We start from the raw sequence: 26,504 nt of genomic DNA, 5'->3' as shown, positions 1-26,504 counted from the left end.
GAGGAGGTATCAGAGGTTGATCATTTGGAGCTTCACTACGCGGTACAGCCTCAGAAGACGAAAGCAAATGTTGTTCGAACAAACCCACAAACATCTGATGATCAAGTAAAATCTGACCATCAGATTCCTGCATCTGGTCAATTTTCCCCTTCATGTTTGTAGCATAGTTGTGTGCAAGCCTGTGCAACTGTTTATTCTCATGCTTGAGCCCTCTAATCTCCTGTTTGAGACTCATCACTTCAGCTGCCAATGATTAACTTGACGGGTTCGAGCAAATAGACGTTGGGCCATATTGGACACAGAACCTGCACACTGCACATTGAGAGCCAGAAAATCCTTAACAGCCAACTCATCAGATCGTTTGTAAAGTAATCTGTTATCTTTGGGAGTGACAAGGTTTCGGGCCACCACCGCAACGGTCATATCATTTTTCATCACCGAATCCCCAACGGTAAGAGGACCAATAGGGGATATGAAAGATGGGCGCCATATGTTGTCTGGAGAAGGCACGGATGCCTCATCACCAAGGTTCAAGTCAAAACGACGGTCAGAGGGGCCAGACATTTTCAAAGGTGTTGAAGAAAGAAGAGGTCGGACAAATCGAGATCTTAGAAGTGCAATGAATGGAGTTTCTACAGGCAGAAATTCAAGTGTGCTTTGAAACGAACTGCGCGCCTCTATAAAAATCAGCACTTGACGGGATTTCAGAGATCGAAGAGGCAAGCTCAGAAATCGAAGAGGCCAATTCAAAAATCGAAGAGGCGCTAGCTTTCTTAAAAGCTGGGCTTGCTCAGAAACCACGGGTCAATCTTCTTTTCTAGATTTGTCCATACTTGTCACATGCAACCTCTGCACTCGACGGAGCTCAGAACTCGAAGAGGCGAGCTCAGAATCTGAAGAGGCAAGCTCAGAAATCGGAGAGGCATCTACTTTTCCAGACGTGTCAGCATCTGTCACATGCATACTCAGCTTTGTGGAAATCACAGGCAGTTTGTCGAAGCGCCGATCCCAGATATCGAAGAGGCACTTGCTTTTCCAGACGTGTCAGCGCCTGTCACATGCACACTCAGCCTTGCGGAAATTACGGGCAATCTATCGAAGATTTCTTGTGAAGTTAACTGTTAAATCATCCAACGGTTGCCGATAAGAGTGAAAGAATAGTACCGGTTATTAATTCCTATAAATGTCAACCTTCACCCTCCATTGCAAGACAGACATACATAATCTTTCTTCATCTCTGAGAATACCTTCCCAACGAAGCCTCTCGAGTCACTCAGTGTTCCTTATTCCTTGGGGTACCTCTGCAAACAACTCATCCAAAGTAAAAGTATTTCAGATCATGAAGGTTGAAAGTAAGAGTATCTCATATCATGTTTTCTCCTTATCCTTCTCCTTGTCGTTGTTTTCATCTGCAGGACAAGGAGAAAGAGAGCAATCAGCCAGCACTTGGTATCAATCTTTCGATCTGGAACCGACTGCCTGGAACCCCTTTCTGATTGCTTACCTAGCCTTACTCTCGAGTACTCATCTTCAACATCTTATGTTTCCCCTTCGTCTACCACATCTGCCTGGAGAACAGATAAGGGAAGTGAAAATGATACCTCGAAGCATGTGGAGACAATGTGCTAATTCATCCTCAGCTAGGGACAAGGAGAAAGAAAGCAAATGGTGGGCACTTGGAAAGATTGAAGAAAGAAACAGACCATCACCTCTACCTCGTGCCTGCCTGCCGTGCAGAAGAAACAAGCTGAGAAGAATGCAGACTACACAATCAAATCAACCCAGCAGAAAGAGTGTGATTTGAAACCAAGGAACTCTGATATTCCTCACTCAGAATTCCAAACCAGTTCGAGATCAAAGCTGTGGAAAGTCGCCAAGATCATCTATCTCCAAAACCAGATTTGCGTTCTTAAACTCTACTCTGTCTGGTTTTTACTTTGCCATACTTGTCATGTTTATTCGTTGTTTGTTTGTTTGCTTGTTTTTGTGTGAGTTTATGCTTGAAACATTGAGGACAATGTTTGATTTAAGTGTAGGGTGTAACCAAGTTGTTTTGCATGAAATTCATAGGAGTTTATCACCCATTACTTCTAGTGTTGTTCCTTACTGTTTTTAAGTGTTTTTAAGCTGTTTTGGAGTGTTTTAGTGTGTTTTGACATAAAAATCCGAAAATCTCATAAAAATTTGAAAAACATTGTTTTGAAAAACCCCAAAAAAAGTTATTTTTGTGTGTTTATTTGTGTCTTAGAGTACCTTCTAACACAATGATGAGGATTTGGTTTTTAATTACATGATTGTTAAAGAGAGTTATAAACATGGATGAAAATTGATTTACTCTTTGGTGTATGCTTGCTTGTGGTTATAATTTATGAATTCACATGCAATCATAAAGGAAAAAAATCAGTTTTTGTAACATGCTTGAAGGAATGAACTCAAATGAACACTACAACCTTGTGAGACTTGAGCCTAAATGTTTAGTTGGAGAGTTAATAATCTGTACATCATTGTTTTCTAAAGTCGTTGCATGATCTCATTATTCTTTGCTTGGTTGCTACTTAGAAGGCGTTTCATCATTTAGTTCCAAATGCTAGAACTCATGCCTATTTCATTCAAAGCATGCTATTGATTTACATAAAACATATTCAAGATGAAGTTGTTTAGTGACCACCAAAGCCAAATTGCTGTGCCCCTATTTCATTATGTGTTTAAGTTTAACCCCGTTGAGCCTTATTAAGCCTATGTTCTTTGTTAACCCACACTATCCTTACCTAGTCTAGTTTTAGGACCATCCATACCCTTGTTCTTGAAGCATAGTAAAACATGACCTAAAATGAACTCATTTTTTATCAATGTATTGCAGAAAGCAAGTGTGGGGGAAGTGATTCTTATGTGTGTGTGTACCAAAGTCCTTAATAAGGCACGAGTAGAGAAAAGAAAAATAAAAGTATGAAAAAGAGCTCTAAAGTGTTGTTTTTTAAAAAATGGTCCAAAATATCGAATTCGGCCCTAAGTGTTGCATGAATCTTCCCTTTGTATGTAAAAGTTGATTCTGCATTCTAAAGTGAATTCCAAGTGTCTATTTCATTGCTTTGCTTGCTGTCGTTTTAAGAACGTTTGTTATTCCTATCCTTTCTTTGTTAACCATTACCCTCAAGCCCTGTTACAACCCTTGACTTCAATCTTGAGTGTTGTGTGTTTCAATTTGGGGAGTTCGAAATTGGTATGAGCATATGGTGTCACTGGTTCTCGCATCTAAGTAGTAGCATACCATTCATGAGATCATATCTAAACATGCTTAATAACTCCAGAAAATTGCTTCCTTTGTTATAACATATGAGAGTCCCAGTCTTTAATGTAGGGTGTGTAGTCAGAAAATGTGTGTGTGAAAATAGAGAGTATCTTATAAGGAATTGAGCAAATTCTCTAAGGCATGTTACTACATTCAAAACATTGTTTTAATTGGTTAATTGTGAACTAGTAAGTAGTGACTGTGATTAAGTTTGTGCTCAAGTGTGAAGATAACCAATATCTGTGGGAATGATGATTTTTAACATGTCATGTGCATTGGAAATCCCTGAGGCAAATGTTGGAAGGTTAGGTTGTGTTTTGTTTGTTTTGTTTCGTTTTGTTTCTTCTGTTTTGCTCGAGGACTAGCAAAAGCTAGGTGTGGGGGAATTTGATAGGAGCATATTTATGTAACTTAGTTAGCTTGTTTCTTGGCATTTACTTAGTTTAATTCTAGTTATTTTAGTACTTTAAGCTATTTTCGTGTGTTTGTAGGTTCAAATAACAAAGTTGGCAACAAAGTGCTATTTGGAACATTTTAGAGCATTTTTGGGCCAAGATTGGATAGTGCAAGCATGGAGACATGAGGATGGACGTTTTTGAAGATTAGAAGGCTAGAAATCAGTATTTGTGTGTGCAAGTGTGTTGACCTACAACTACAAACATCATAGCTGCCATGTGATGACAGAAAATGTGTTGATTGCTAGCTGAAATGATGAAGATGAACACAGCACATGGAAGAAACATGGATAGCTCACACACATGCAAATAGGAACACAAAATAGGCAGAAAAGGTGTTGATTGGTAGCTGAAATGATGAAGAGCATGTGTGTGCAAGAGTAACAGCTGATACATGTGGAAATAAAGAGAGAAAACAGCAAGGAACACACGGCATGGACAGTAGAAAATAAAGAATGAATGAGTGGAAATGATGAGTACATGGACAACACAGACATGGGAAAGAAAGGCACGACATGGACAGAAAGTGCATGGACAGCTTGGAGGGCAGAGAGACATGCAAAGTATGGAGACATCATTCATATACACACATGCAAGGGAGACAATTCTACCGCAAGGAAATGGGGGTTTTTTCTCCTTTAACATTCAGCCATCCCTTCTCCTTAAACATACATAAACCACACCACGACAAAACATGACATCTCACAAATCCATTCCCTTCCATCCCCTTGCCGTGAGCTCCATCCACTACACCCATTACATCCACTCATTACCACAACACTCATTACACCCATTACATCCACTCATTACCACAACATATACCACTACCACCTTAATTAGATGGTGGTCCTCTCCTTAGCCTATAAATACATCCACCCTTCACCATAACCAGAGAAAAAATCCATCCAAAACACACACACATCATCTACACAATTCTCCACTCTTTTCCGCATTCAATACAACCTTCATCCAAACACATTCATTCATCTTCACATCCATTCCTCCATACAAACAAACCTTCAAACATTTACCAACACCTTGTGCCGTAGCAAAGAAAGGGAAGGAAAGTGCTTGGACGTGCTTGTTGTCCAACTTGGATCGTTAGAGCGTTTAGGTGTTTTCTTTCTTTTGTTTCCAATGTTTAAATTCATTTTCTTTTGTTTTGTTGTGAATATGAGTGGCTAAACCCCTCTTAGCTAGGGGTGATTTCAAAGCCATGATTATGTGTGCAATATAATTTGATAAATTACAGTTATGAACTCTTGAATCGTGAATGCAGTTGGCTTAACTATTTGATTGATAACTTATTTGTATTTGTAAATTAAGGGTCGACACTTAATTGGCATGCATAAATATGTTACTAGAATATAAGGAAGTTTCACATAATCGTTACAAACTTATATTCACATGTAGTGAAGGTCGCTTATAAACGATCGTGTTAAGTTCAATTCCTAGCATGAGTGGCATGATGTCATAGTTGCAAGTGCTTTGTCAATGCTTATGATTTTCATTAAACGTAATGATCTTTTATTGTATCTCTATTATGATGTCATGTAGGGGACTTTAGAAGAATGTTTTGGGTTGTCGAATGATGTCATCCAATCCAATAAAATAAGGAAAATCTGAGAGTTAACTAGTGATGTCACGGTTAATTTGGAGTATTGTCGTTCATAATTCAATGAAGTAGTAATTGGAAATCGAGTTATTTGCATACATGTCACGTGTGGAGAAAAAGCCTCTAGCTATCTCATCCATCATCTTATTTCTCAAATTTGTTTTACAATCTGTCTAGTTTTTCATACTTGTTTGTTTGTTTCAACTTCGTCCAAAACTCAATCCCCCTTTACTTTAGTGTGTTTAATTAGTTAGAATCTGTTTTAATTTTTGTTTTTAAATGTTTTGATTCAAGTAAAAGTCAATTTTCGTCCAAAGTCATTCCTAGTGTCTAGTTTAAGTTTATTTAGTTGTTCTAAGCTGGTTTGAATATTTTAAGTTTGCTTTGAGTCTTGTGAGTCTTGTTAAGTATTTTTAAGTTTAGTTTTATGTTTTTGAGTCAGTTTAGAGGTTATTAGCAAGCCCTCCTAATCCCCGGTACAGAACGATCCATACTTATATTTATACTACAGTTGTCAAAAGAGGGTTAAATTTGTGTGTTAAGATAATTTTCGCATCAAAGCATAACAGAACACGTGCCGATACATCCATTACTTTGTCAACAGCAAAAGTATCCCATATCATCAAGGTCGAACGTACTCTAAATTTGATGGACTTGTTTTGCTCCTCAAATTCTTGAGTCGACCTTATACTTTGGAGGAAACCAGAAAACCCTCCAGCCCAGTTCAAGAATAAGCCTGTGGAAAGTTACTTCTTCAGAAGCAAAAGTATCTCATATCATCTCTTATCAATTTGCTTCTCCTTATCCTTGTTGCTGTTTACGACACAAGGAGAAGGAGAACAATCAACTGAAAACCGAAGTCGAACCTCCGATCCAGGTAGCTTGCTTAGAAGTCTGATTGCTTACCTTGTCTATTACCTCTTTCGGTAAATCTCCTAGCTCGGCGACTTAGGGGACTTCTACTATAGGGTTTGTATCGCACTTGACCAAGACCGAAACTACAAGTAAGTTTCAAGTGAAATTGATACATTACCTTGTGCATCTTCATCGGTTAAAGATACCATCCCTGGATGGAGGAAAATTACTTCCAGAGAAGATGCCACATCTACATATGAGACAGATAAGGCAAGTGAAAATGATACCACACTTCGGTACTTAGAAGTTTTGTGATTACTCAATAGCTTCGATCTTGCAAGTCCCCAACCGAGGAGCTTCCCTCACTCGGGAACTTTGGGGAGCATTGTTTGTACCATACTTGACCAATCCCGAAACTACTTAGCACTGGTCAACGTTATACCGTCAAGGACCCAGAAGAGTTTCCCTCCAACCAGGAGGCCAATCACAGCGTGGCAGGTGTCGACATCAGAAGCCAATCATAACGTGACACGTGTCAACATCAGAAGCCAATCACAACACGACATGTGTCAATGTCATAATGAAACTAGAAACTCTCTTTTATAAATAGAGATCATTCTCTCACAATATTTCCTAATGTCATTTGTACTAAATCATTCACTAGTACTCACTAAATGAGAGCTTGAACTTATGTACTTGTGTAAACCCTTCACAATTAATGAGAACTCCTCTACTCCGTGGACATAGCCAATTTGGGTGAACCACGTACATCTTGTGTTTGCTTCCTTGTCTCTATCCATTTGCATACTTATCCACACTAGTAACCGGAGCAATCTAGCGAATGTCACAAACTTAACACTTTCTGTTGTACCAAAGTTCTCACTGATTTTGTGCATCAACAGTCTTCATCATCAATACTTGCAAGATAAGTTGATTTAACACTAAAATTTCCATCATTTGAATGCTTCCAAATAATACAATCACTATCTCCATCATTAAGACCAATAGGAATCGCAGAAATCTTCCAAACATAATCCTCCGGAAGAACAACTTTCAAGGCAAAAACATTCCAACAATTACCATAGCAAAAGTCTATAACCTTTAAAGCTTTTGACCATCTCTAACCGAATGGTCTAAAGGGCCGAAAATAGCTCGAAAACCGTCTTTAACCGAAGGTTAGGCCAGAAGGCTGTGGAATCTGAAAGGACCCCATGGAATCGGAGAGCGCTGGAAGGCTGGCCAGAAAAATCATCTTTCCTATCGGTTATAACCGACAGAAATGCTTAAGAAAAAAATTCAAATGCAACGACTAGCTGACGTTAGTTAGCCGTTGCATTTGAATTTTTTTAACAGTTTTATTATTATTTTTTATTTACAAAATTTTTCCTATAACTTCTATTTTTCATATTTTTTTTTAAATTCTATTTTTTTCGTATAACTTTTATTTTACAAAATTTGTTTCATATTTTTTTAAATTCCATTTTTTCCTATAACTTCTATTTTTTCCTATAACTTCTATTTCACAAAATTTGTTTTATTTTATTTTAAATTCTATTTCTTTCGTATAACTTCTATTTCACAAAATTTGTTTCATATATATATTTTTTAAATTCAAGTTAATGTTGTTTTTAAATTTTATTTGTAGTTTTTAAATTTAATTCATCGTTTTTAAATTTAACTTGTAGTTTTTAAATATAAGTTGTAGTTTTTGAATTTAAGTTGTTGTGGTTTTTAAATTTAAATAATAAATTATGTTTGGCCCTTTGGCCCTCGGTTGGAGACGATTTTTTGTGACAGGGCTAAAACGAGCCCTATGGCCCTTTGGCCCTCGATTGGAGATGGAGGCAAATATGGCAATGTACTGTTCATTAAAATATTAATATTTTGGAGGCCAGATGGCTAAAACGAACCATCTGGCTAGCCATCGGTTGGAGATGGCCTTAGCAGAAACATCCAAAGGAATCAAGGCCTTATCAGCGAAAATGCCATCATCAAGCCAGGCATCAAACCAAAAACTAATATTAGCACATGAGCCGACCCTCAAAATAAGACCATTTTTCAACAATTAACCACCATAAACAACAGCCTTCCAAAAGCTAGAAGCTACCCTACCAGTTGGCCATTTGAGAATATCGGAATTCACCCCACTTAAGCACTTACCTCTAAAAGTACTAGCCCAAAGATCATCATCCCGTTGTAACAAACGCCAACTGGAATTGGCCAAAAGAGCAGCATTCATGTACTTCATTCTCTTAAGACCTAAACCACCTTTGTTCTTCGGAAGACAAACAGAACTCCATCTAACCAAACAAGTTTTACTTTTGACTTCAGAAGAACCCCACAAAAATTTCCTATTCAATCCATAAATTAAATCACAAGTGCTAACTGGGAGCTTGGCTGTTTGCATCACATAAACTGGAATAGCTTAAGTAACCGCTTGAATAAGAGTAGTTCTTCCAGCAAGAGATAAAGTGTTGGCTTTCCAAGCAGAGAGTCTACTCTAAACCTTGTTAACAACCTCCATATAGGTGCTGGAATTAATTCGAGAATGAATTAAAGGCACACATAGATACTTTCCCAAGTCCTGAGCAATTGGAAAGCCACAAATTTCACTAATTAGATCAGCAACACTGCTATCCACATTAGAAGAGCAAAAAATTTAAGACTTCTTAAAGCTAATTTGTTGCCCAGATAAACAACAAAAAGTGTCCAAACAACGTTTAACCACTTTAGCTTGAGAAATAGAAGCCTCGCTAAAGAGAATAATATCATTTGCAAAAAACAAATGCGAAATGGCAGGCCCTTTTTAGCCACTTTGACAGGCTTCCAACATTTATTAGAGACATCTTCACTGATAAAATGCCCCAACTTCTCCACACATATCACAAAAAGATATGGAGAGAGAAGATCACCCTGCCTAACACCTCTCTCCGGCTTAAAACTGGTTGAGCATTCCCCATTAACTACAATCTTGTAATCCACTTTACTTACACAATCCATAATAATAAGCTTGACAGTCAAATCATCAATACCCACTTCAACAAGCACTTCCCTTATAAAATCCCATCTAAGTTTGTCATAGGCTTTAGACAAATCAATTTTCCAAGCCATATAGCCTCTGGCCCCTCTAGTGATGGAGAAAGTATGCAAAACTTCCTGAGCAATTATAATGTTATCAGTAATATGTCTTCCAGGGATGAAACTAACCTGATTAGGATTGATAATGGATTTCATAATAGGTCTCAATCTGTTAACAAGAATTTTGGTCACCACTTTATACAAAGTAGAACACAAACTTATAAGACGAAATTGGGAAATTTCTTGAAAGCCATCAACCTTAGGAATAAAAGTGATTAAGGTACTACCAAGACCATCTGGAATAGAGCCTTCTTAAAACACTCAGTAATAAGACAAAGGATGTCAGAGCTACATAACTCCCAAAAATTCTGAAAAAATGCAGCAGGGTAACCATCTGGCCCAAGAGCCTTCAAAGCACCAATAGAAAACAAACTATCTTTAACTTCTTGAAGAGACACATCTTCTTTTAAAGCACCAAGCAAAGACTAATCGACATAAGAGAAAAGATTAGGCATCACACCGTTAGAAGTCCTATAAAAAGAATCAGCAAATAAAGAACAAAAGTGATGCACCGCAATCTGCTTGAGATCCTCCTTATCCTCCACCCACACGCCATCATTATTCAACAAACCTTCAATTTTGTTCCTTCTCCTTCTAATGATGGTAGAAAGATGAAAGAACCTTGTATTCCTATCTCCCCCTTAAAGCCATTTAACTCTTGATTTTTGCTTCCAAAAAATTTCCTCCTGCTCAAGAAGATTATTATATTCCTTAGATAAGGAAGTATTCAACCTCAACAAAAAAGGCCAGCAATTATTACATAGAGCCTTTTGAACACCCTCAATTCGAGCAAGTAACCTTGTTCTCTTCCACTCAAGACGACCAAACATATTTTTATTCCACCATCTCAGCTTACCAGAAAAAAAACCAAGTTTCTGGTTTATACCAACATCTTGGGACTTCCAGTTAGACTCCAAATAATGCTTGAAACACTCATGCTTCATCCACATAACCTCAAATCTAAACGGTTTGAACTCTGGATTGGGAATATGCTTGCTTTCCAAAGTGATGAGCACAGGAGTATGATCAGAAATAGTTTTTGCAAGGTGTTTGATATGAGCTTCAGGAAACATCTCCCTCCAACCAATATCACAAATTGCCCTATCAAGCCTTTCATAGACTCTTACACCATTTTTATTAACACCATCCCAAGTGAAAAAATGACCCGAAAATCCCAAATCCACCATAAAATTAACATCAAACGAATCCTTAAAACCACCCAAACTAACGCTTCCAGAGCCCCATTCTTTTCATCATAGGCCAACAACTCATTAAAGTCTCCAACAAGAAGCCAAGGAAGATCGCATCTAGACTTAAAATTATAGAAAAATTCCCATAAGGCATTTCTCTTTTTAATATCAGGGCTGCCATAAATAGCGGAAAAATACCAACTACGCTTACAATCATAAAATACTTGAACAGTAAGAGCTTGCTCACAAGCTTCAACAAACTTCACCTTAACTTTAGTCTCATTCCATAAAAGCCACATACCCCCAAAAAAACCCGTAGCATCCACAATCTCCCAACTACGGAAACCAAAATTTCGAATAATCTCTTTCGCTTTATCCCCACTGATACGGGCTTCCACAACAACCAACAAATCTACTTTATATTGCATCACCAACTTCTTCACAGTAGTGGCAGCCATATCTCTCCCAGCTCCTATGATATTCCAAGTTAAAATATTCATAACAACTACTATAGAGGAAGGGGCCCAATCAGGCAAATCAAGAAGAAAAGAATGGTCACTCCCCAACATGGGAATTAGGACCATCCTTAGAAATCATATCATCTATAGGTAACGAATTGCCACCCACCAAATCATCTTGACCTTGCATATGCAAATCATTACCAATAGTCATGTCCATCTTACCACAATAGCATGGATATTAGGTGGTTCATGACCATTAAATGAAGCCTGAAAACCAATTGAGAAACCAATCCTCACTGCGAAACCAATCAGTTGAAACAGATTCACCAAATTCAAAATAAGGATGAATCACACTAGAATTTTCCACATTAGTGCTCTTCATAAAACCAGTCTCCTTTTGAGTATCACTTTTATGCACAGAATTAGAAATATCGGCCACATGAGCTCTATTAGAAATAGTGGTCTTCTTGACTTTAGGAGTCCAAACTTTAGTACTAGCAGCATCTCCTCCAACATTGGAACCAATATTGGCCTTGAAAACTGAAGGAGAATTATCTTCTTTCGATAACACAGAAAAACGAGACCCAGTAGCCCCTTTATTACTACCAGAAGCTACTTCCCCACTCATTTTCTTACCCCTTCTCTTTGTTTGAACAATCATCCAAGGTCCCAAAACAGATTCCTTAACAGAACCATCAACACTAGTATTGCAAACATTAGTATCAGAATTAACGGTACAACCATCACTTGCACCAACCTCATTTCCACCAATATCAACATTCATACCATTTACATCACTAGAAACATCACCAACCACCTCACTAGTGACAATACAACTACTCTTCTATGACCATACACTTCACATTTGAAGCAAATATCAGGAAGACCCTCATACTCTAAGTTGAACCATGCACCATTCAATTGCACATAAGCCTCCAAAGGTTTAGTTGGATCCAATGCAACACAAATTCGAGCAAATTTGCCTCTAGCCCGAGCCAAAGTTAGTGCATCAATTTTCAGAGCTTTACCAAGAAAAGAACCAATTCGTTTCAGAGCCCAAACATCAAGAAATTCAGCTTGAATTCTTAAAATTTTAACCCAAACAGCAGTCCTAGTAATTTTGGAAGAATTAGCATCAAACCCAGGTTTCCATTTATGAATTACAAGGTACTGACCCGAAATAACCCAAGGTCCTCCAGTAAGAACAAATTCCAAATCCTCATTCTTCTTAAAAGTTGCAACAAAATAGCCATTAATTAAATCTACAGCTTAAAACCAACATTCGGACTCCATTTTCCTTTTAGACGATTATACAAAACAGCAATTGAGAGAGGCTTACCCAACAACTTGACAATTAACGACTTCTCTCAGGGCTCGCACATCTTCCTCATTGCTCGTTCAGAAAATTGAAAGCTAGGGCCACGTTCACCCCTTGTAACTGCACAATCCAACTCATCATCAAGATCGCACTTGAAATTATCCAAATCCAGAGCATGTAATCCATTCTGAACATTCAGAAGTTTGTCTCTCCAACTCAATTTGACACCGTCGGTAGCCATCATTGGCCTGGTGGTCTCCATCGCAGCTTGTTGATCATCATCATTACAAACAGTCGCAATCTCAGGCTCAACATGATTTCGTTTTAAAACCCTCAAATCAGTACACTTAAACTCGAAAACAGCAGTCCCCGGCAGTCCGAAGACTGCCAATCCACCACTACCGTCCGCCAGATCCACCTTGCTGCTGAAAAGCACAACGCAAAACTCACCTGGTGAAAGAAAAAGGAAGAAACCGACAACGCGCGTGAGGCGCGTTCAAATTTCACTATTTACTACCCTCTCTGGTTGTAATGTTTTTTAGGTTGAATAAAGCTTATATTTTATTCATCCATATAGTAAGGGCTGGTTTGGTATTGCTGTGCTTTGAAAAAAAGCTGCTGTGAGAATAAGCGGCTGTACTGTGAGAATAAGCGGCTGTGAAATAAAGCCAGTAGAGTGTTTGGTAAACTTTTTTGTGAAAGTGCTTTTGGAAAAAAAGTAGGATGATAGTGTGTCTTTTCATTAAAGGAGCACTGTAGCTCCGTGTGCTTTGAAAAAACTGGTTTTTTTTCAAAGCAGCAAATAGCAGCTTCAGCTTTTCCTTTGATTTTCAGCTTATTCTCACAGCAGCTTCCAAAATAAGCCCTTTTTTTTCAGTTTACCAAACACAAAAATGACCCTCAGCTTTCTTTCACAGTAGCTTTTTTTAAAATCACCTCAATTCCAAACGGGGCCTAAGTGTCCTAAAACTCTTGGTGATGCTTGCATAACCTCGAGTTTTTGTCTTTTAGCTGGTGGCTCCATATTATTATATTCTTTCTCTCCTAACTTCCTTATTAAACCGAGTGTGTTTTTAAATATTTATAATTACACACATATCGTGCGTGAGCTCCGTCTAATAATCAATTAAATGAACACACATCCACATTTGTCTACTAGGTCATTTCATCTAATTTTCCTTGTGTAGTTATTTTGGTTAAAATGTTAGAGAATGATGAGTTTAGGCTGATTTGGTATTGCTGTGCTTAAAAAAAAAACTGCTTATATTGTGCTGTGAGAATAAGTTCATCTTTGCTGCTTCATATTTTTAGTTTTTTTTTTCACCCAAAACTGTGAAAATAAGCTGTTTTTAAGTATTTACCAAACACTTTTTGAGCTTAGCTTTTTCTGATACCCATTTTTTATAAAAGTACCTCAGTACCAAACCAGTACTTAAAATTCATTTTGTAAAGAATGTCCTAGAAGAACTATTTTTCATCCAAATATCATTCTAAAAAAACTAACTAATCTGAACACATTGTAGCAATATCATTGTGATTAATTTGTTTGATTTATATAGACTAGTATACACAAAGTGTGTGAAATTTTTACTTTTATTTTCTAAATTGAAGGAGAAAGGAAGAGAGTGACAAAAACACCATCGTGAGAGTGGGGAAGGAGGGGGAGAGGTTTATTTATTTATTTATTTATTTATATTTTGAAAATTAAAGATTGATAAAATCACATATAGGTGATACTTAAACAAAAAACAATAAAATTTTATTTTGTAAAATTGCATTATTGTCCTTAACTTTTTTATTGTGAAAGAAAACAAAAATAAATTTTCACCTTTTTTTAGTTGACATTTGACAAAGAAGATTTCATTAACATGTAATTTAGATAACAAATCAACGACTATGAAAGTAATATCATATGAATCGTTAATTTTTTTTATTCGTATAAAAATTAAAGTCTCTAAATCAAATGAATGAATTTTTTTTTGAAGTTTAGAAATAATCTCTAATAATGATAAAAAGAACAAAAAAAATACAAGTAGAATCGACCCAGACCAAACAGCAACGTCCGTCCTCTGGTACCATCTGGTTCACACACGCAGCGGAGCAGATACTATTACAAAAACTCTTCCTTTTTCGAAAAGCCATGGCCTTTCTTCTTCTCTGACTTTGACTCTTACCATTTATCGGTTTTTTTTCGTTCAAAAAGCTCAGTACTTTTCTCTGTTTTTTTTTCAAGTAATTTAATTAAATGGCTGATGTTTTGAGATCACCATTCCATTCACTTCGTTTCTCTTCGTCTCTGCTCACCTCCTTCGCCTCCTCTTTCAATTCTCTGCAACCGGGCCTCCCAGCCAATCAAAACCCGTACAGGAGGGTTTATCCCCTTTCGTATTCGTCTGTCGCTCCCTTTGCTTTCAGAACCAGAAAGCAGTTGGTTAGTTTCAAGGTAATTCTATCCACAATTGGCAAGGTTTTTTTTTTTTTTTTTTTTTTGTCACTGCTTAATATTTGATCGAATTTACGATTACCCATTTGTTGAAGTGTTGTAATTTGGCAGTATATAATAGCTTTTGGTAATTTTGTTTGTGAATTAGGTTTCAATTGGCAAGTTTTCTGCAAATTAGAAGCATTTTTGGGAACCCCATTTGTTGAAGTTGTCATATTCCATTGCATTTCGCTGTTTTAGCTAATTTCGATAATATGGCTTGTGGTATCAGTTGCACAAAGGGAAAATATTGAAAGGGAAGGCGAAAATCGATTGGAAATTGATGTTTTGTTAGTTTTCCCCAAGTTTTGGGCTATGCTGATTGCTGATGTTGTGAAAGGATGTTTGTCTAATGGGTTCTTGTGCACTACATGCAGGTGCAGGCTTCTGTTGCTGAAAAAGATAAAGACCAGCCAAAATGGTGGGAAAGAAGTGTTCCAAACATGGTCGACATTCATTCTACTCCAGAGTTTTTGAGTGCTTTAGCCCAAGCTGGTGATAGATTAGTTATTGTAGAATTCTATGGGACTTGGTGTGCTTCTTGCCGTGCATTGTTTCCGAAGGTAATCTCATAATTCAGTTCCTTCTCGTTACTTTACGCTTGAAAAACTTTCATATAGCTCGTGAATAATAATTCGGAAGTTGTTTGACTTAAACAAAGCAGTGAAGAAGGTAATGTCCATGCGCATATATGTGAATACATACGGGTATTGTAGGACTGGTGTCATCAAAACCTTCCTGGTTTATTCTTGCTAACTTGAACTGTAAGACTTCAAGTTCACTAGAATGGTTTGATTCCAGATGTCAAATGTGCCCAAGGAAGCAGTGGCATGTCTTGTTGGATAAACCGGGACTAATTTCGGTCAGATGAGTGTTTTCCTTGGTTCTTTTACTTTTATATGGTTGTATTGTATGCTGCCTAAGTTTAAAATAAAAGAAATAACCAAGTTCAAAATGCTGTATATATGTTTCTGCAATTGGGATCCAGACAGAAATTGATTTGGACATGCGTCCTTAATGGTGTTCCTCTTTAGTTCGAGAACTGTCTTATATGCAACGCCAGCGTAACATATAAACCCTTGAACCATCAATATTTTTTCTACACTAATTGTATGCCACTATGGTATATACTGTATTAAGCATTTCTAGATGCTGAGGATGCCTTGGTTAGCTGCTTCATTGTTTTTGGAACATTGCCTTCTGTTATCGAGAGGTGTCATTTCATGAGAAACATTTTGACTGATCATTATATGGTAACTGTTTTTTGAAGAGAGGAGATAGCTCTACCCAAGATTTCAGCTTAAATGTTTAATGGAACATAAGAATCCTTCAATTTTGAAGTTCATTTTGAAAGAATGTCCTGGAAGCTAACACCCTTCAATAGAAACTTAAATGACGTTAAATGTGTTACACTGTTTCAAATTTGTTTTTGTATGGTTGAGGTGCTATGTTCCTGACATTATTGTTTAATACATGTGTCAGCTCTGCAGAACAGCTGAAGACCACCCAGAGATTTTATTCCTGAAAGTGAACTTTGACGAGAACAAACCAATGTGCAAAAGTATGAATGTGAAGGTGCTTCCCTATTTCCACTTCTATCGTGGATCTGAGGGACAGCTTGAATCTTTTTCATGTTCACTTGCAAAGGTAGTTATTGAACTTTGTTTTTATCAGTTAGATACCGGGAAGATGGGTAAAACAGTACGTTGAATCCTATGTTTATTAGTCTCACTTTTCTTTTCCATCCTAAAAAACCGTTTATACCGGCTGAAGCACCTAGTTTTCAAATCTCAGAATCATCATTGGCTTAGCACTCCAACTCCGATTAGTATAGCTGAATAAATTAGGATTATGTTGATTATAGTAAACTCGATTGTCATACTGTTGAGAACAATCATCTTCCGTTATCTTCTTGTTAACTCTATTTGTCATGCGGGTACTGTGGATGGCCAAGTTTTAGTACTACCTGATTGTGTTCATAACCTTATGCAGTTACAGAAGTTAAAGGATGCTATAGCATTACACAACACAGATCGTTGCAGCATTGGCCCTCCGAAGGGAGTTGGAGATCTTATATGGGAACCATCCTCAGCTCCGAAGGACAAGCCCTTAGAATCTGCCTCATCGTAGAATTTCTTCGACTCAAGCAATTGTAGTAAAGAAAACTGGTCCATAGTATCAAACCCATCGATAGTCAGCTTAAGCTTTCTACCTGTATTCTGTATATTTATGTTAAAGAACCCAAAAGCACAAGTTGCTATTCTGCCACATTCTTTTCCATTCTTGTTCTGGATTTCATTTATATGTAATTGAAATTTCTGTGGTTAAAGAAATTCCAGGCTCATAATATGGTATGAGTGATTCTTTCGTTTACAACCAGGTTTCGTTTTTCAAGCGATATTGGGGGGATGAAGTCTCGAACAGAGGACCTCGGGTGCAAGGCTCTAAACTACTTGAATAATTCAATGATATGCGATTAGAACTTACATAGTCTAATATTAGACTTGGGTGGCGGTGAATTCGTTGGCCATAGTAGTGTGTTTTTCCTCTTGCACTCGAGTTCGAATTCTTATTCCAATGTAAATTATAGCATACACATCCGGGGGTAAAAAAGTCCGACTGTCCAATAAAAGGGTAAGAAAAAAGATAAACGACTTGTCGTTTTACAATTATGTTTTGGTCCCTGTCACGTGCTTCCCTGTCTTCCAACCGCAACTGTGTTTTCCCTCTCCCTCCGCGCTTACCCTTTCCAGCCGACTCGAGTAGTCCGTTTGGCTGCCGAGAAAGCTCGGGAAAAGAAAAGAAAAATCCAATAAACCCGAAACCCTAGATTACATATCCTCTCGCAGCGACACTGCGAAAACACCAAATTCGAACCGATCAATAAAATCAGGTGGAAATGGCGAGCTATCTATGGAGGAAATACGCAGACTACGTTTACACCAAGTGGGAAAGGATGATTCTTTGGAACATGGTGGAGCCCTACAGCAGACCCAAATCGTTCACCCCATTGGTCACCATCTACGTCGCCGCTTTCTACACCGGGGTCATTGGTTCTGCTATCACTGAGCAGCTTTACAAGGTACTCACTTGGGTCTTCAAATTTTTTTTTTCTTCTTTTTTTTTTGCTTGTATTTATTGTTATTATTGTTAATTTTCTGGGTTAATTTAGTTGATCAAAACCCAAATTTTTTATATTGGTTTTTAGTTTTGATGCCCTAAGTTATAGGAATAGAAAGTTAGAAAATTTCCATTTTCTTGTTTAGCTTCAAATGTTAACCTATTGATTGATCTCTGTGCTGATAAGTCTATGATTTAGTTATCATGGACCGAAGAAAGGTCGGTTTCTTCTTGAAGCTTTTATTGGACTGAAATCAATTTGCTGATAAATCTGTAAACTTGTGGAGTTTGTTTGAACTATGTGTCGTTTAGGAGATGTAATTTGATAGAATGCCTTATGGCATTGTGTCTTCTGCTTGAAGGTATATATATCATTGTTTGAGATTATACTTTATGTACAGCTGAGAGGAGTGTCAGAGATCTGGCATCAGGTTTGGAGATGAAAGGAGTAGCATTTGATGCTTAATTGACTTCACACTTTTGATTGGTTCAGTAGGTCTAGTTTACTTCAGCATCGATAGATTATTGTTGTTGGCATCGGGCTTTTAATCACAGAGCTGATACGCTTTGGTTTCTAAATTTTAATTACGGGTAGTGGAGTAACAGGGTTTGGAAAAGATGCCTATTTTCCAGTTCTGGCCTGAAGGAGGAAATTTCTCGTGTTTGTCATCAAGCCATGTTTGGGTTTTCTTTCTGTTCGATCCCAAGATGCCCATTTGATTTACTTTTCGGATCTATTGAGTGATGGGCAAGTAATAGGGTTTCATTTCTACTGTCTGTAGCTCACATTTTGTTGGAGAAATTTTTAGAACATATGGGTTATGGTTATGATGAAGGATGAACGATTGCTTCAAGACACGTATAAATATGCTATCTTTCAGACTCTATTCGCCCCCACATCTAGTGTGCAGAGGGGAGTATGCGAATGAGCCTGTGGATACAATGAAGCCTAGCATCTTCCTATTGTTGATCTGCATCTTGCACTTACAACCCAACACCGATAGAAGACTTACAAGAAACTCAAGGATTCTAGAAACTAATTATGCAGGTTATTAGTTTCTAGGTTTTTGTATGAAAATAATAATAATGGAGACTTGTGAATTCGGGAGGGAGAAATAGAACTTCTTGGTTATATCCAAATATGCTGGAAACAATCTCTATTTCTAGAGATTGATGTATCTCTTCAAACGAGTCATGCCCATTCGGAAATATCAGTCACAGCTCTTCAATGAAGAGTTGTTTATTTTCTGAATCGTATAATGGCCATTAGATTGAATCACATACAAGATCAAAGGCCATAACATAACTATCAAAAAGTACCAATTTGGGATACATCTTTCTGCATTAATTCAAATCGTTTGCAGCCAAATAAACCAAGTGATGGCTGCCAATCGTTCAAATGGTGCTGCAACTTGAATTTCAAATTCAACGGTTACCACGCAACCATCTCACCCTTCCAGTTTTGTTCCTCCCCAGTTTTAATTCATGTTTTGGAAATTATTCCTACATATTTCTGGTGCCATAGTAGTTCTGTCAACAATTCTCAATGCGCCTGCTGATCTCACATAACTACTCTTGTCTTCGTTACTTGCTCGTTTATACACGATGATCTTCAATCCTATCAAGCTCCCTTCATCTACTTTTAGGAGATCTATGCTGAGTAGCTTTATATCTTTTTGACATTTAGATATCAGTGAATCGGTAAATACATATCTACATGTTGACATATATATCCGAAATTCAATGGAGATAAATCTTCTCATGTCAAGTTTTGAAGATCGCATAAAAATTTCACCTTTGGTATTGTGCAGGAAAAGTACTGGGAAGAACATCCTGGGCAGGCCGTGCCTCTTATGAAGCCAAAGTTTTACGGAGGACCGTGGAGGGTGCAGCAAGGAGAAGTCCCAGCCACTCAGTGAGTCATAGACGAGTCGGAGAAATTGTTAAACGAGCTTCTACTATTCTGTGCCATGTTTCTGTTGATGAATGTCAACCGTTTAGGCTTCTTTGTCGATTTGAAAGGTCTCCCGTGTATGGAACAATCGTCACCGTCCATTTTAGCTGAACCATTTTTTGTACATCCGATGTTATAAATAAAACATCTTATATAATTTTGTAACAAAAACATCATGTGATCGTAAAAAACTTGCTTAAACATCAACCTAACGCGTAGCTGATACGTGATCAGTGATCTAAACTTCTCCCCCAAAATTAGATATCCAAGCTACACGCATTCGGCACTGTCTCTGCCACAGACCTCCATACCATTCTATTCTTCTCTCCATCTCTCCATCTCCGCCACCGGACAATGACAACGTACGGGACTATCACGACCGAACCCCTGCCATCATCGAACCAACATTTCGTCACACGCGCAAAAGAACAGATCCAAACAGGCCTAGAGAACCGAAGACCATGGCTGGAGATGATACAACTGCAAAATCTCACCCTTCCATCCACCTTCAACCAATCAATCCACAGAATCAAGACGAACGTCGCCTTCTATCGCATGAACTATGCCATCATCACATTGTTCATCCTCTTCCTGAGCCTCCTATGGCACCCTATTTCGTTGATCGTCTTCGTCGTCATGATGGTTGCATGGTTCTTTCTATTTTTCCTGCATGACCAACCCTTGATGATTCTAGGGTACCGAATCAACGAACGAGTGGTGACGATGGCTCTGTTGGTGGTCACAGTCGTCGCACTTTTCCTTACCAATGCGAGATATCATATCGTCGCCGGACTCTCCATTGGCCTCACGGTTGTTCTGGTGCATGGAGCTCTGAGGGTGCCTGAGGATGTCTTCATTGTGGATGATGAAGAAGGGCTTGGATCAGGTGAAGGTGGTGCACATGTTCTCAAACTGCCTCTCAAACATGCTGCCTCTTCTTCTTATTCTTTGGCCAAATAATGAGAATTACATATTGGTGATTGATGATTTATTACCTGGAATCGCAAAAATGTAAGGCCTTTTTTTCACTGTCTTTTCTTTTCCGAAACAGAAATGATTTCCGCACTCTCATTTTCTCCCTCATCACACCTCTCTTTTCTTTTGCTTGGATTGAGAAAATCGAAAGAGAATCAAAGGACATAAACAAGGGAGAAAACAGGAATGTGGAAATCATTTTCCTTATTTTCTTCCCAAATTTTCCTTGTTCTCGACGGTGAATTATGGGTTCATTGACACGTGTCTCTAGGACTCAAAGTCTGTAAATTCATATATAAATGGTGACATGCAATTGGAGCTGAAACTGCAAAGAAGCACCATGGAGATTAAAGGAAAATTCAGGTTCTTCCTTAATGAGAATTGATGGAAACAGAAGGCTTCAAAAGGCTCAACTAACTCCAACTTTTTTTCCACATCGTCAGTGGACTGATGGGTAGATAAGAACGCACCTTTTTTTCTCCAAATTTCCAAGATGGGAGAACATATATTCAAAGGTTGATTCCGAACGTAGATGTGAGTTAGACCAATTTGTCTATGTCAGCATCTTTTCATTAGTGGATGGGAAACATGGTGTATATGTTGATGTATGGATGCTTGGTTTTGGCAAGTTGCTTTTGGAATCTGTTCCATTATCTTGAACTCTTCAATCACACGTCCATCCTAAGCTTGATTGTATATAGCTACAAAGAATATGTTAAATTCAACCAAATTGCAAGATCCTTTATGTCATGATAACAATGCAGGGTCAGATAGGAGAATTGGATGCTCAGGTTGGAACCCTCTTCATATTTTGGCAAACTTTAGCACTTGTTTGATAACTTTTTTTTTTGTTTCGTTTTCATCATTTTGTTAAAGAAAATACTACCAATTTTTATTTTTTGATAAACGATAACATTAGTGGGTTAGTTGTTAAGGAGAAAGATCAATGAGAATTGAACCCGCAACATAATACATCGACATCATTACTCTCGACCATTGTGATAGACATCATCTGCTATTTCACCTTTTTTTTTTTTGAAAGGTGAATGTATTGGAAATCCACCTCAGTTGATATCCACACTCCTATCAAATTTGCAAAGCGGAGTTGACTAATTCAATTTAAATCCGGTGCTATCTATCTACACCATCCAATCCATAAGCTTATGGTAATCTATGTTCTTTTTCTCTGTTTGGCTGACTGTACTAACAAAAAAATGCTTTTTCCTTGCAAAATGTTAGCTTCTGAAAAAAGTCGGCACTTGGCAGCCACTAAATGGCAAACATCCCACTAGGCTATGACAGTAACGTAATAGCCAATTTCATGACGCAAAGTACTGAACTGAGAAATTACATTTCGACAAGGAATAACAAAAGCAATACCGTGGATGGATTGCAATTTGCATGGCATCATGCAGGATAAAGAACTTCCCGACAATAGGGATGCCCATCCATCACACACTGTCATGTGAAAATGTTAAACGAGCAACAATTTGATAAGAAAAAGAGAAGTCCAAGGATTCATATACTTTGAGATTGGCAGTGACAAAAACTTACAAAGTGGATTGATTACAATTTGCATGGCGTCATGCAGGAGAATAACTTCCTTACAACGAGGTTAGGTTCGAATCACATACTTTAATTGGATTAGGATAATTGGATTAGGATACTGCTACAATGACATTTCGTTCACCGTCAAAGACAACGCTTATTTCTTTATGAACAGCCTAACCCAATACACAGAAATAAGAAACTCAAACATCACAAAATGACATCCCGTTCTCCGTCAAGGACAATGCTTATTTATTCTTCATTGATTCATAATTCATCCAATAACAACACTTCGTAACAATCGCGTTACTCATGATCATCAAAGATCAAGACTTTTTACACAATTTGAACCCGAATCGCAGTGAAAAACCCGAAAATCGATCTTGGGCGAGATTGCCTGAAATAGCAACCTCGCCGTGTGCTCTTGCTTAACCAAGACGTCAGCTTTTTCCACCAAAACCGCGACCACAATTTTCTCATACCCGCCACCACCGCCGACAATGTAAGCCACCAGCGCCGCCTGAGCCGGGCCCATGCTCGGATTATAGGCGGCGGACTCCATGTACGACCCTTTGTACATTTTCCCGTCGGAGTCCAAAATCGCCACACCCGACGGGCACCCGCTGTACGGCGCGTGTGACTTATTCGCGGCCTCTAAAGCCGCGGCTTTTAACTCCGCATTAAGTTTAAAATCGCCGGTTAAATTCTGGGTTTCGCTAAAAAACGACAGGCCGTTTTCGTGCTGCTCTAAGAGCAACGGCACGTCCTGTCCCAGGAGGTCTTCGGGTCCGAATCGGTGGGGGAGTAAATGGAGAAGCGGGTCGAAACCGTTTAACCCGGAGTTGTCGTCGCCGGATTCCACCGAGGTAATTAGGATCTGGATATCCTGGGCTCCGCGGATTTCTTGGAAGAACTGGCGGCAATGGCCACAGGGGGCGGCGGAGACGGCGATATATTGGAGCTTTGATTCCGATTGGATTGAGAGGTTGGTGACGAGGAACTGCTCGGCGTGGACCGAGTAGTGGAGGGGGAGACCCGGGAACTCGAGGTTGACGCCGAGGAAGATCCGACCCGATGAACCGTAACCGACGGCTCCGACGTGGAATTTGGAGATGGGCGGGCGGGCGAGGGCCTGGGCGGGCTTGACGAGGGAGGGGAGGAGCTGGAGGACGGTGAGGTTGGACTGCTTGGCCATTGATTCGGCCTCGGAGGCTTCGATTACGAATCTGGGTCGGTCCATTTCGGGGAGAGGGGTGGGCGGGTCGCCCCGGTTGATGGGATTGGTGGGTTGGGTTCGGAGAGTGAGAGATCCTAGAAATGTGAAGGGGGAGGGGGAGGGGTAGGGAGGGAATGGGAGTTGTTTATATAGAGGTTTGAAGTGGATGTTGCTACGTATTTAAGATAAAAACATTATTAAAAACAAAAAAGACAAAAACATTATTAACAAATTAAATGCCACGTATTAACCACAAAACTTTTATCTTTTGTTTTTCAAAAACCGATATTCTAAATTACCTTACTCATTGAGTAAGAGATTCGTACCAGAGTTTAAGAGATTGTCTCGTTGCCTCATCTGTATACAATAGTCTGGGATGTTGTAGTTTCACCCCATAACTTGACAAGGATCGAAGATTTGAAGTTGTGTGTGAGACTATGATCAACCAACGAGCGAAAAAAAATTAAATACGAATTTATGCATATTACACTCATCCCTTACTCCGTAGGTTATTCAACAGGAATCAAGTTATGCATGAGACAATAATCAATTGATGAGCAAGAAAAATTAAAAATGAATAATCTCATTTATGAGTTTGTCTTCGGTAGTTTAACCTACCAATTAGTTCGACTTTTTAAACAATCTTTACTGTTTGTCGATCATCACAGTTTGTTTTCCGAACTACTTAGTAATCCCAAACTATTGAAGAAAAATTGTTGAATTACATGAGAAATTTTCAAACTCAAAAGAGCTTCTCTCTTTTAAAATGGAATCGTAGGTATAATTTTGGTGCATGCATAGTGCAAAAGTGAAAAGCCAAGTAGCTAGCTAACTATTCCCACATGCAATCATGCATCTATACTTGGATCATTGGATCATATGCTTTTCTTCAAAATGTTATAAAATTTGATACACTTACCCACTTGGAACTTTCTGTCTACTAAATTGCTGCAAGCTAGCAAAGCATTTGTTTATCTTTTCTGTCCCATATTTTGGAAATGTCTAGTCACAAAGTACCATTTTTTTGGCTGTCACTTGTTTTGGAACCCTTCCTTCTAATCAACGTTCCTCCTTTCCCACCATATTTCTTCTTCTTCCAACCTGTACTAGGGATTTAAAGTTTTGTGCTCGAGAGCAACTTACATTCAACAAAATATCTCTAAGAAAAAAAAAATTACATGAAATAAGTTTATTATTAAAATGGCGTCTCAGTCCAATTATCTAATATCAGGGGTTAGTTGAGTTAAATTTAAACATGATGTTGCATTTCTATACAGACGCTATTGTGGTGGTGAATCTGTTTCACGAAATTCTTCATATATGTACTACTTCTGTTTTTTTTTTTTTTTTTTTTTTTTGGTGAAAAGTTACTTTTATTACAAACCACAAACTTAAGCAAACCACATGCCCAAAGCTAAAATATATAAACAAGCCAAAATGGGCCAAACAAAAGGCCAGCCAACAGCTGAGGCTCCAAAACAAAAGCAAAGCTACATAAAACAGAAAAATCTACCGCTATCGCCGCCCCAATACTGTTTCTCGATCCGTCTAATTCCAAGCCCACAACCATTCAACGTGTCGCCAATTGCAACATCCAACCACGATCAGCTCTTCGAGCACAACCACAAATTAAAGATAACTGGCAAACAAACGAAAGAAGCCAGTTACCAAGATGAAGCTCATGGAAACCCATAAGCAACATTGTTAGTAAAGGCAGACAACATAGAGAAGGTGATGATGTTGGAAACACCGGAGTTCTACTTACCATCTCAAGAGGATGCATGGTTGTAGATCAAAATATGGATGAACAAGGAGGGGGATACTAGTGCGGTAAGAAGAATAGAACAAATCGGATGATAAGAAGGGGAAAAACAGTAGAAGGATGGAAAAGCGGAGAAAAGGAAAGAAAGGGAAGAATGGCGACCATCCTTGATCGAAATTAGGGTTGGCGCCACCAAATTTGATCAAAATTGAAAACCTCATACAAAACGGTAAGAAGTACTCTCAATAAGAGAGAAATGGCTCGTTTGGTGTACTTTTAAAATGGCTAAAATCGCTTTTAGAGAAAATATTTTTTGGTTCCAAAAAGCACTTAAAGTACTTTCTGCAAGAAGCACCAGTTATGTGCTTCTTTCAGGAAGCACTTTAAGTGCTTTTCCAGAATTTACTTGCATTTTTGCTAAGGATTGGTTCCAAAAATATTTTCGTAAAAAACGTTTTCAATCATTTTAAAAGTACATCTAAACAAGTACAAAGCCTCTCACTAAGAGAAAGAAAGTTTTGTACTACTTGTTTATACACTTTAAACTTTTCCCTTTTTAATTTCTTCGACAAGGATAGATATATCCAAGTTAACCTTTTCAACTGTGACTAATTTCTAATTTATTTTTCCTAGTAAAGCAAATGACAATGAAATGCCATAGAGACGAAGAAACTTGGAAAATGGAAAAAGCCTGCAAGTAAAAGCAGGAATGTGCCATAAAAGCCCAAATTTGGATTGAGTCCATATATTATTAGTAAGCTAATAGAGAAATTTAACTAGATATAGCGCGTTACAAAAATGATAATTGTTTTAAAATACTGTTATTGTAATCACCGTGGTCTAGTGGTCGGAGACGAATTTCATAATCGTATTTCACACAACATATCTTGAATTTGATTTTTGACGTTGATGAATCGCACAGTAATGCAATGATGTGCTAAAAAGAAATAATGGTGGAGAGAAACCAAATTTGAAACTCAAAATACCAATTAACTTGATTCCACACCAGAAAAACTTCTTTCAAGCTTCCAAATCATCTGCAAGCCAATTATTTTATAAGTGAAGTAACGAAGAGCATTTATCTTTATATTTGAAGTCACGTGTCGATTTACCCTCGATTTTTCTG

General features: G+C 38.1%; 4 protein-coding genes across 4 annotated transcripts; 3 read left to right on the top strand and 1 right to left on the bottom strand.

The window, feature by feature from the left end:
• Positions 1-14,347: 14,347 nt before the first annotated feature.
• On the top strand, positions 14,348-17,179 carry LOC126605080 (thioredoxin-like 2, chloroplastic). Its single transcript, XM_050272431.1, has 4 exons — positions 14,348-14,764; positions 15,181-15,366; positions 16,286-16,450; positions 16,796-17,179. The coding sequence occupies exons 1-4, from the start codon at positions 14,567-14,569 to the stop codon at positions 16,931-16,933; spliced, it is 687 nt and encodes a 228-aa protein (XP_050128388.1). The 5' UTR covers positions 14,348-14,566; the 3' UTR covers positions 16,934-17,179.
• Positions 17,180-17,502: 323 nt separating this feature from the next.
• On the top strand, positions 17,503-20,048 carry LOC126605082 (uncharacterized protein At4g29660). Its single transcript, XM_050272433.1, has 2 exons — positions 17,503-17,885; positions 19,735-20,048. The coding sequence occupies exons 1-2, from the start codon at positions 17,703-17,705 to the stop codon at positions 19,840-19,842; spliced, it is 291 nt and encodes a 96-aa protein (XP_050128390.1). The 5' UTR covers positions 17,503-17,702; the 3' UTR covers positions 19,843-20,048.
• Positions 20,049-20,176: 128 nt separating this feature from the next.
• LOC126605081 (PRA1 family protein F2-like) lies at positions 20,177-21,749 on the top strand. The gene has a single exon (XM_050272432.1). It carries the CDS (start codon positions 20,232-20,234, stop codon positions 20,835-20,837), a length of 606 nt encoding a protein of 201 aa, XP_050128389.1. The 5' UTR covers positions 20,177-20,231; the 3' UTR covers positions 20,838-21,749.
• An 886-nt stretch (positions 21,750-22,635) lies between these two features.
• LOC126605079 (cytidine deaminase 1) lies at positions 22,636-23,732 on the bottom strand. The gene has a single exon (XM_050272429.1). It carries the CDS (start codon positions 23,638-23,640, stop codon positions 22,720-22,722), a length of 921 nt encoding a protein of 306 aa, XP_050128386.1. The 5' UTR covers positions 23,641-23,732; the 3' UTR covers positions 22,636-22,719.
• Positions 23,733-26,504: the final 2,772 nt, after the last annotated feature.

This window comes from Malus sylvestris, chromosome 15, assembly GCF_916048215.2.
Source record: "Malus sylvestris chromosome 15, drMalSylv7.2, whole genome shotgun sequence".
Taxonomy (NCBI): domain Eukaryota; kingdom Viridiplantae; phylum Streptophyta; class Magnoliopsida; order Rosales; family Rosaceae; genus Malus; species Malus sylvestris.
This window is presented reverse-complemented; position numbering and strand designations above follow the sequence as displayed.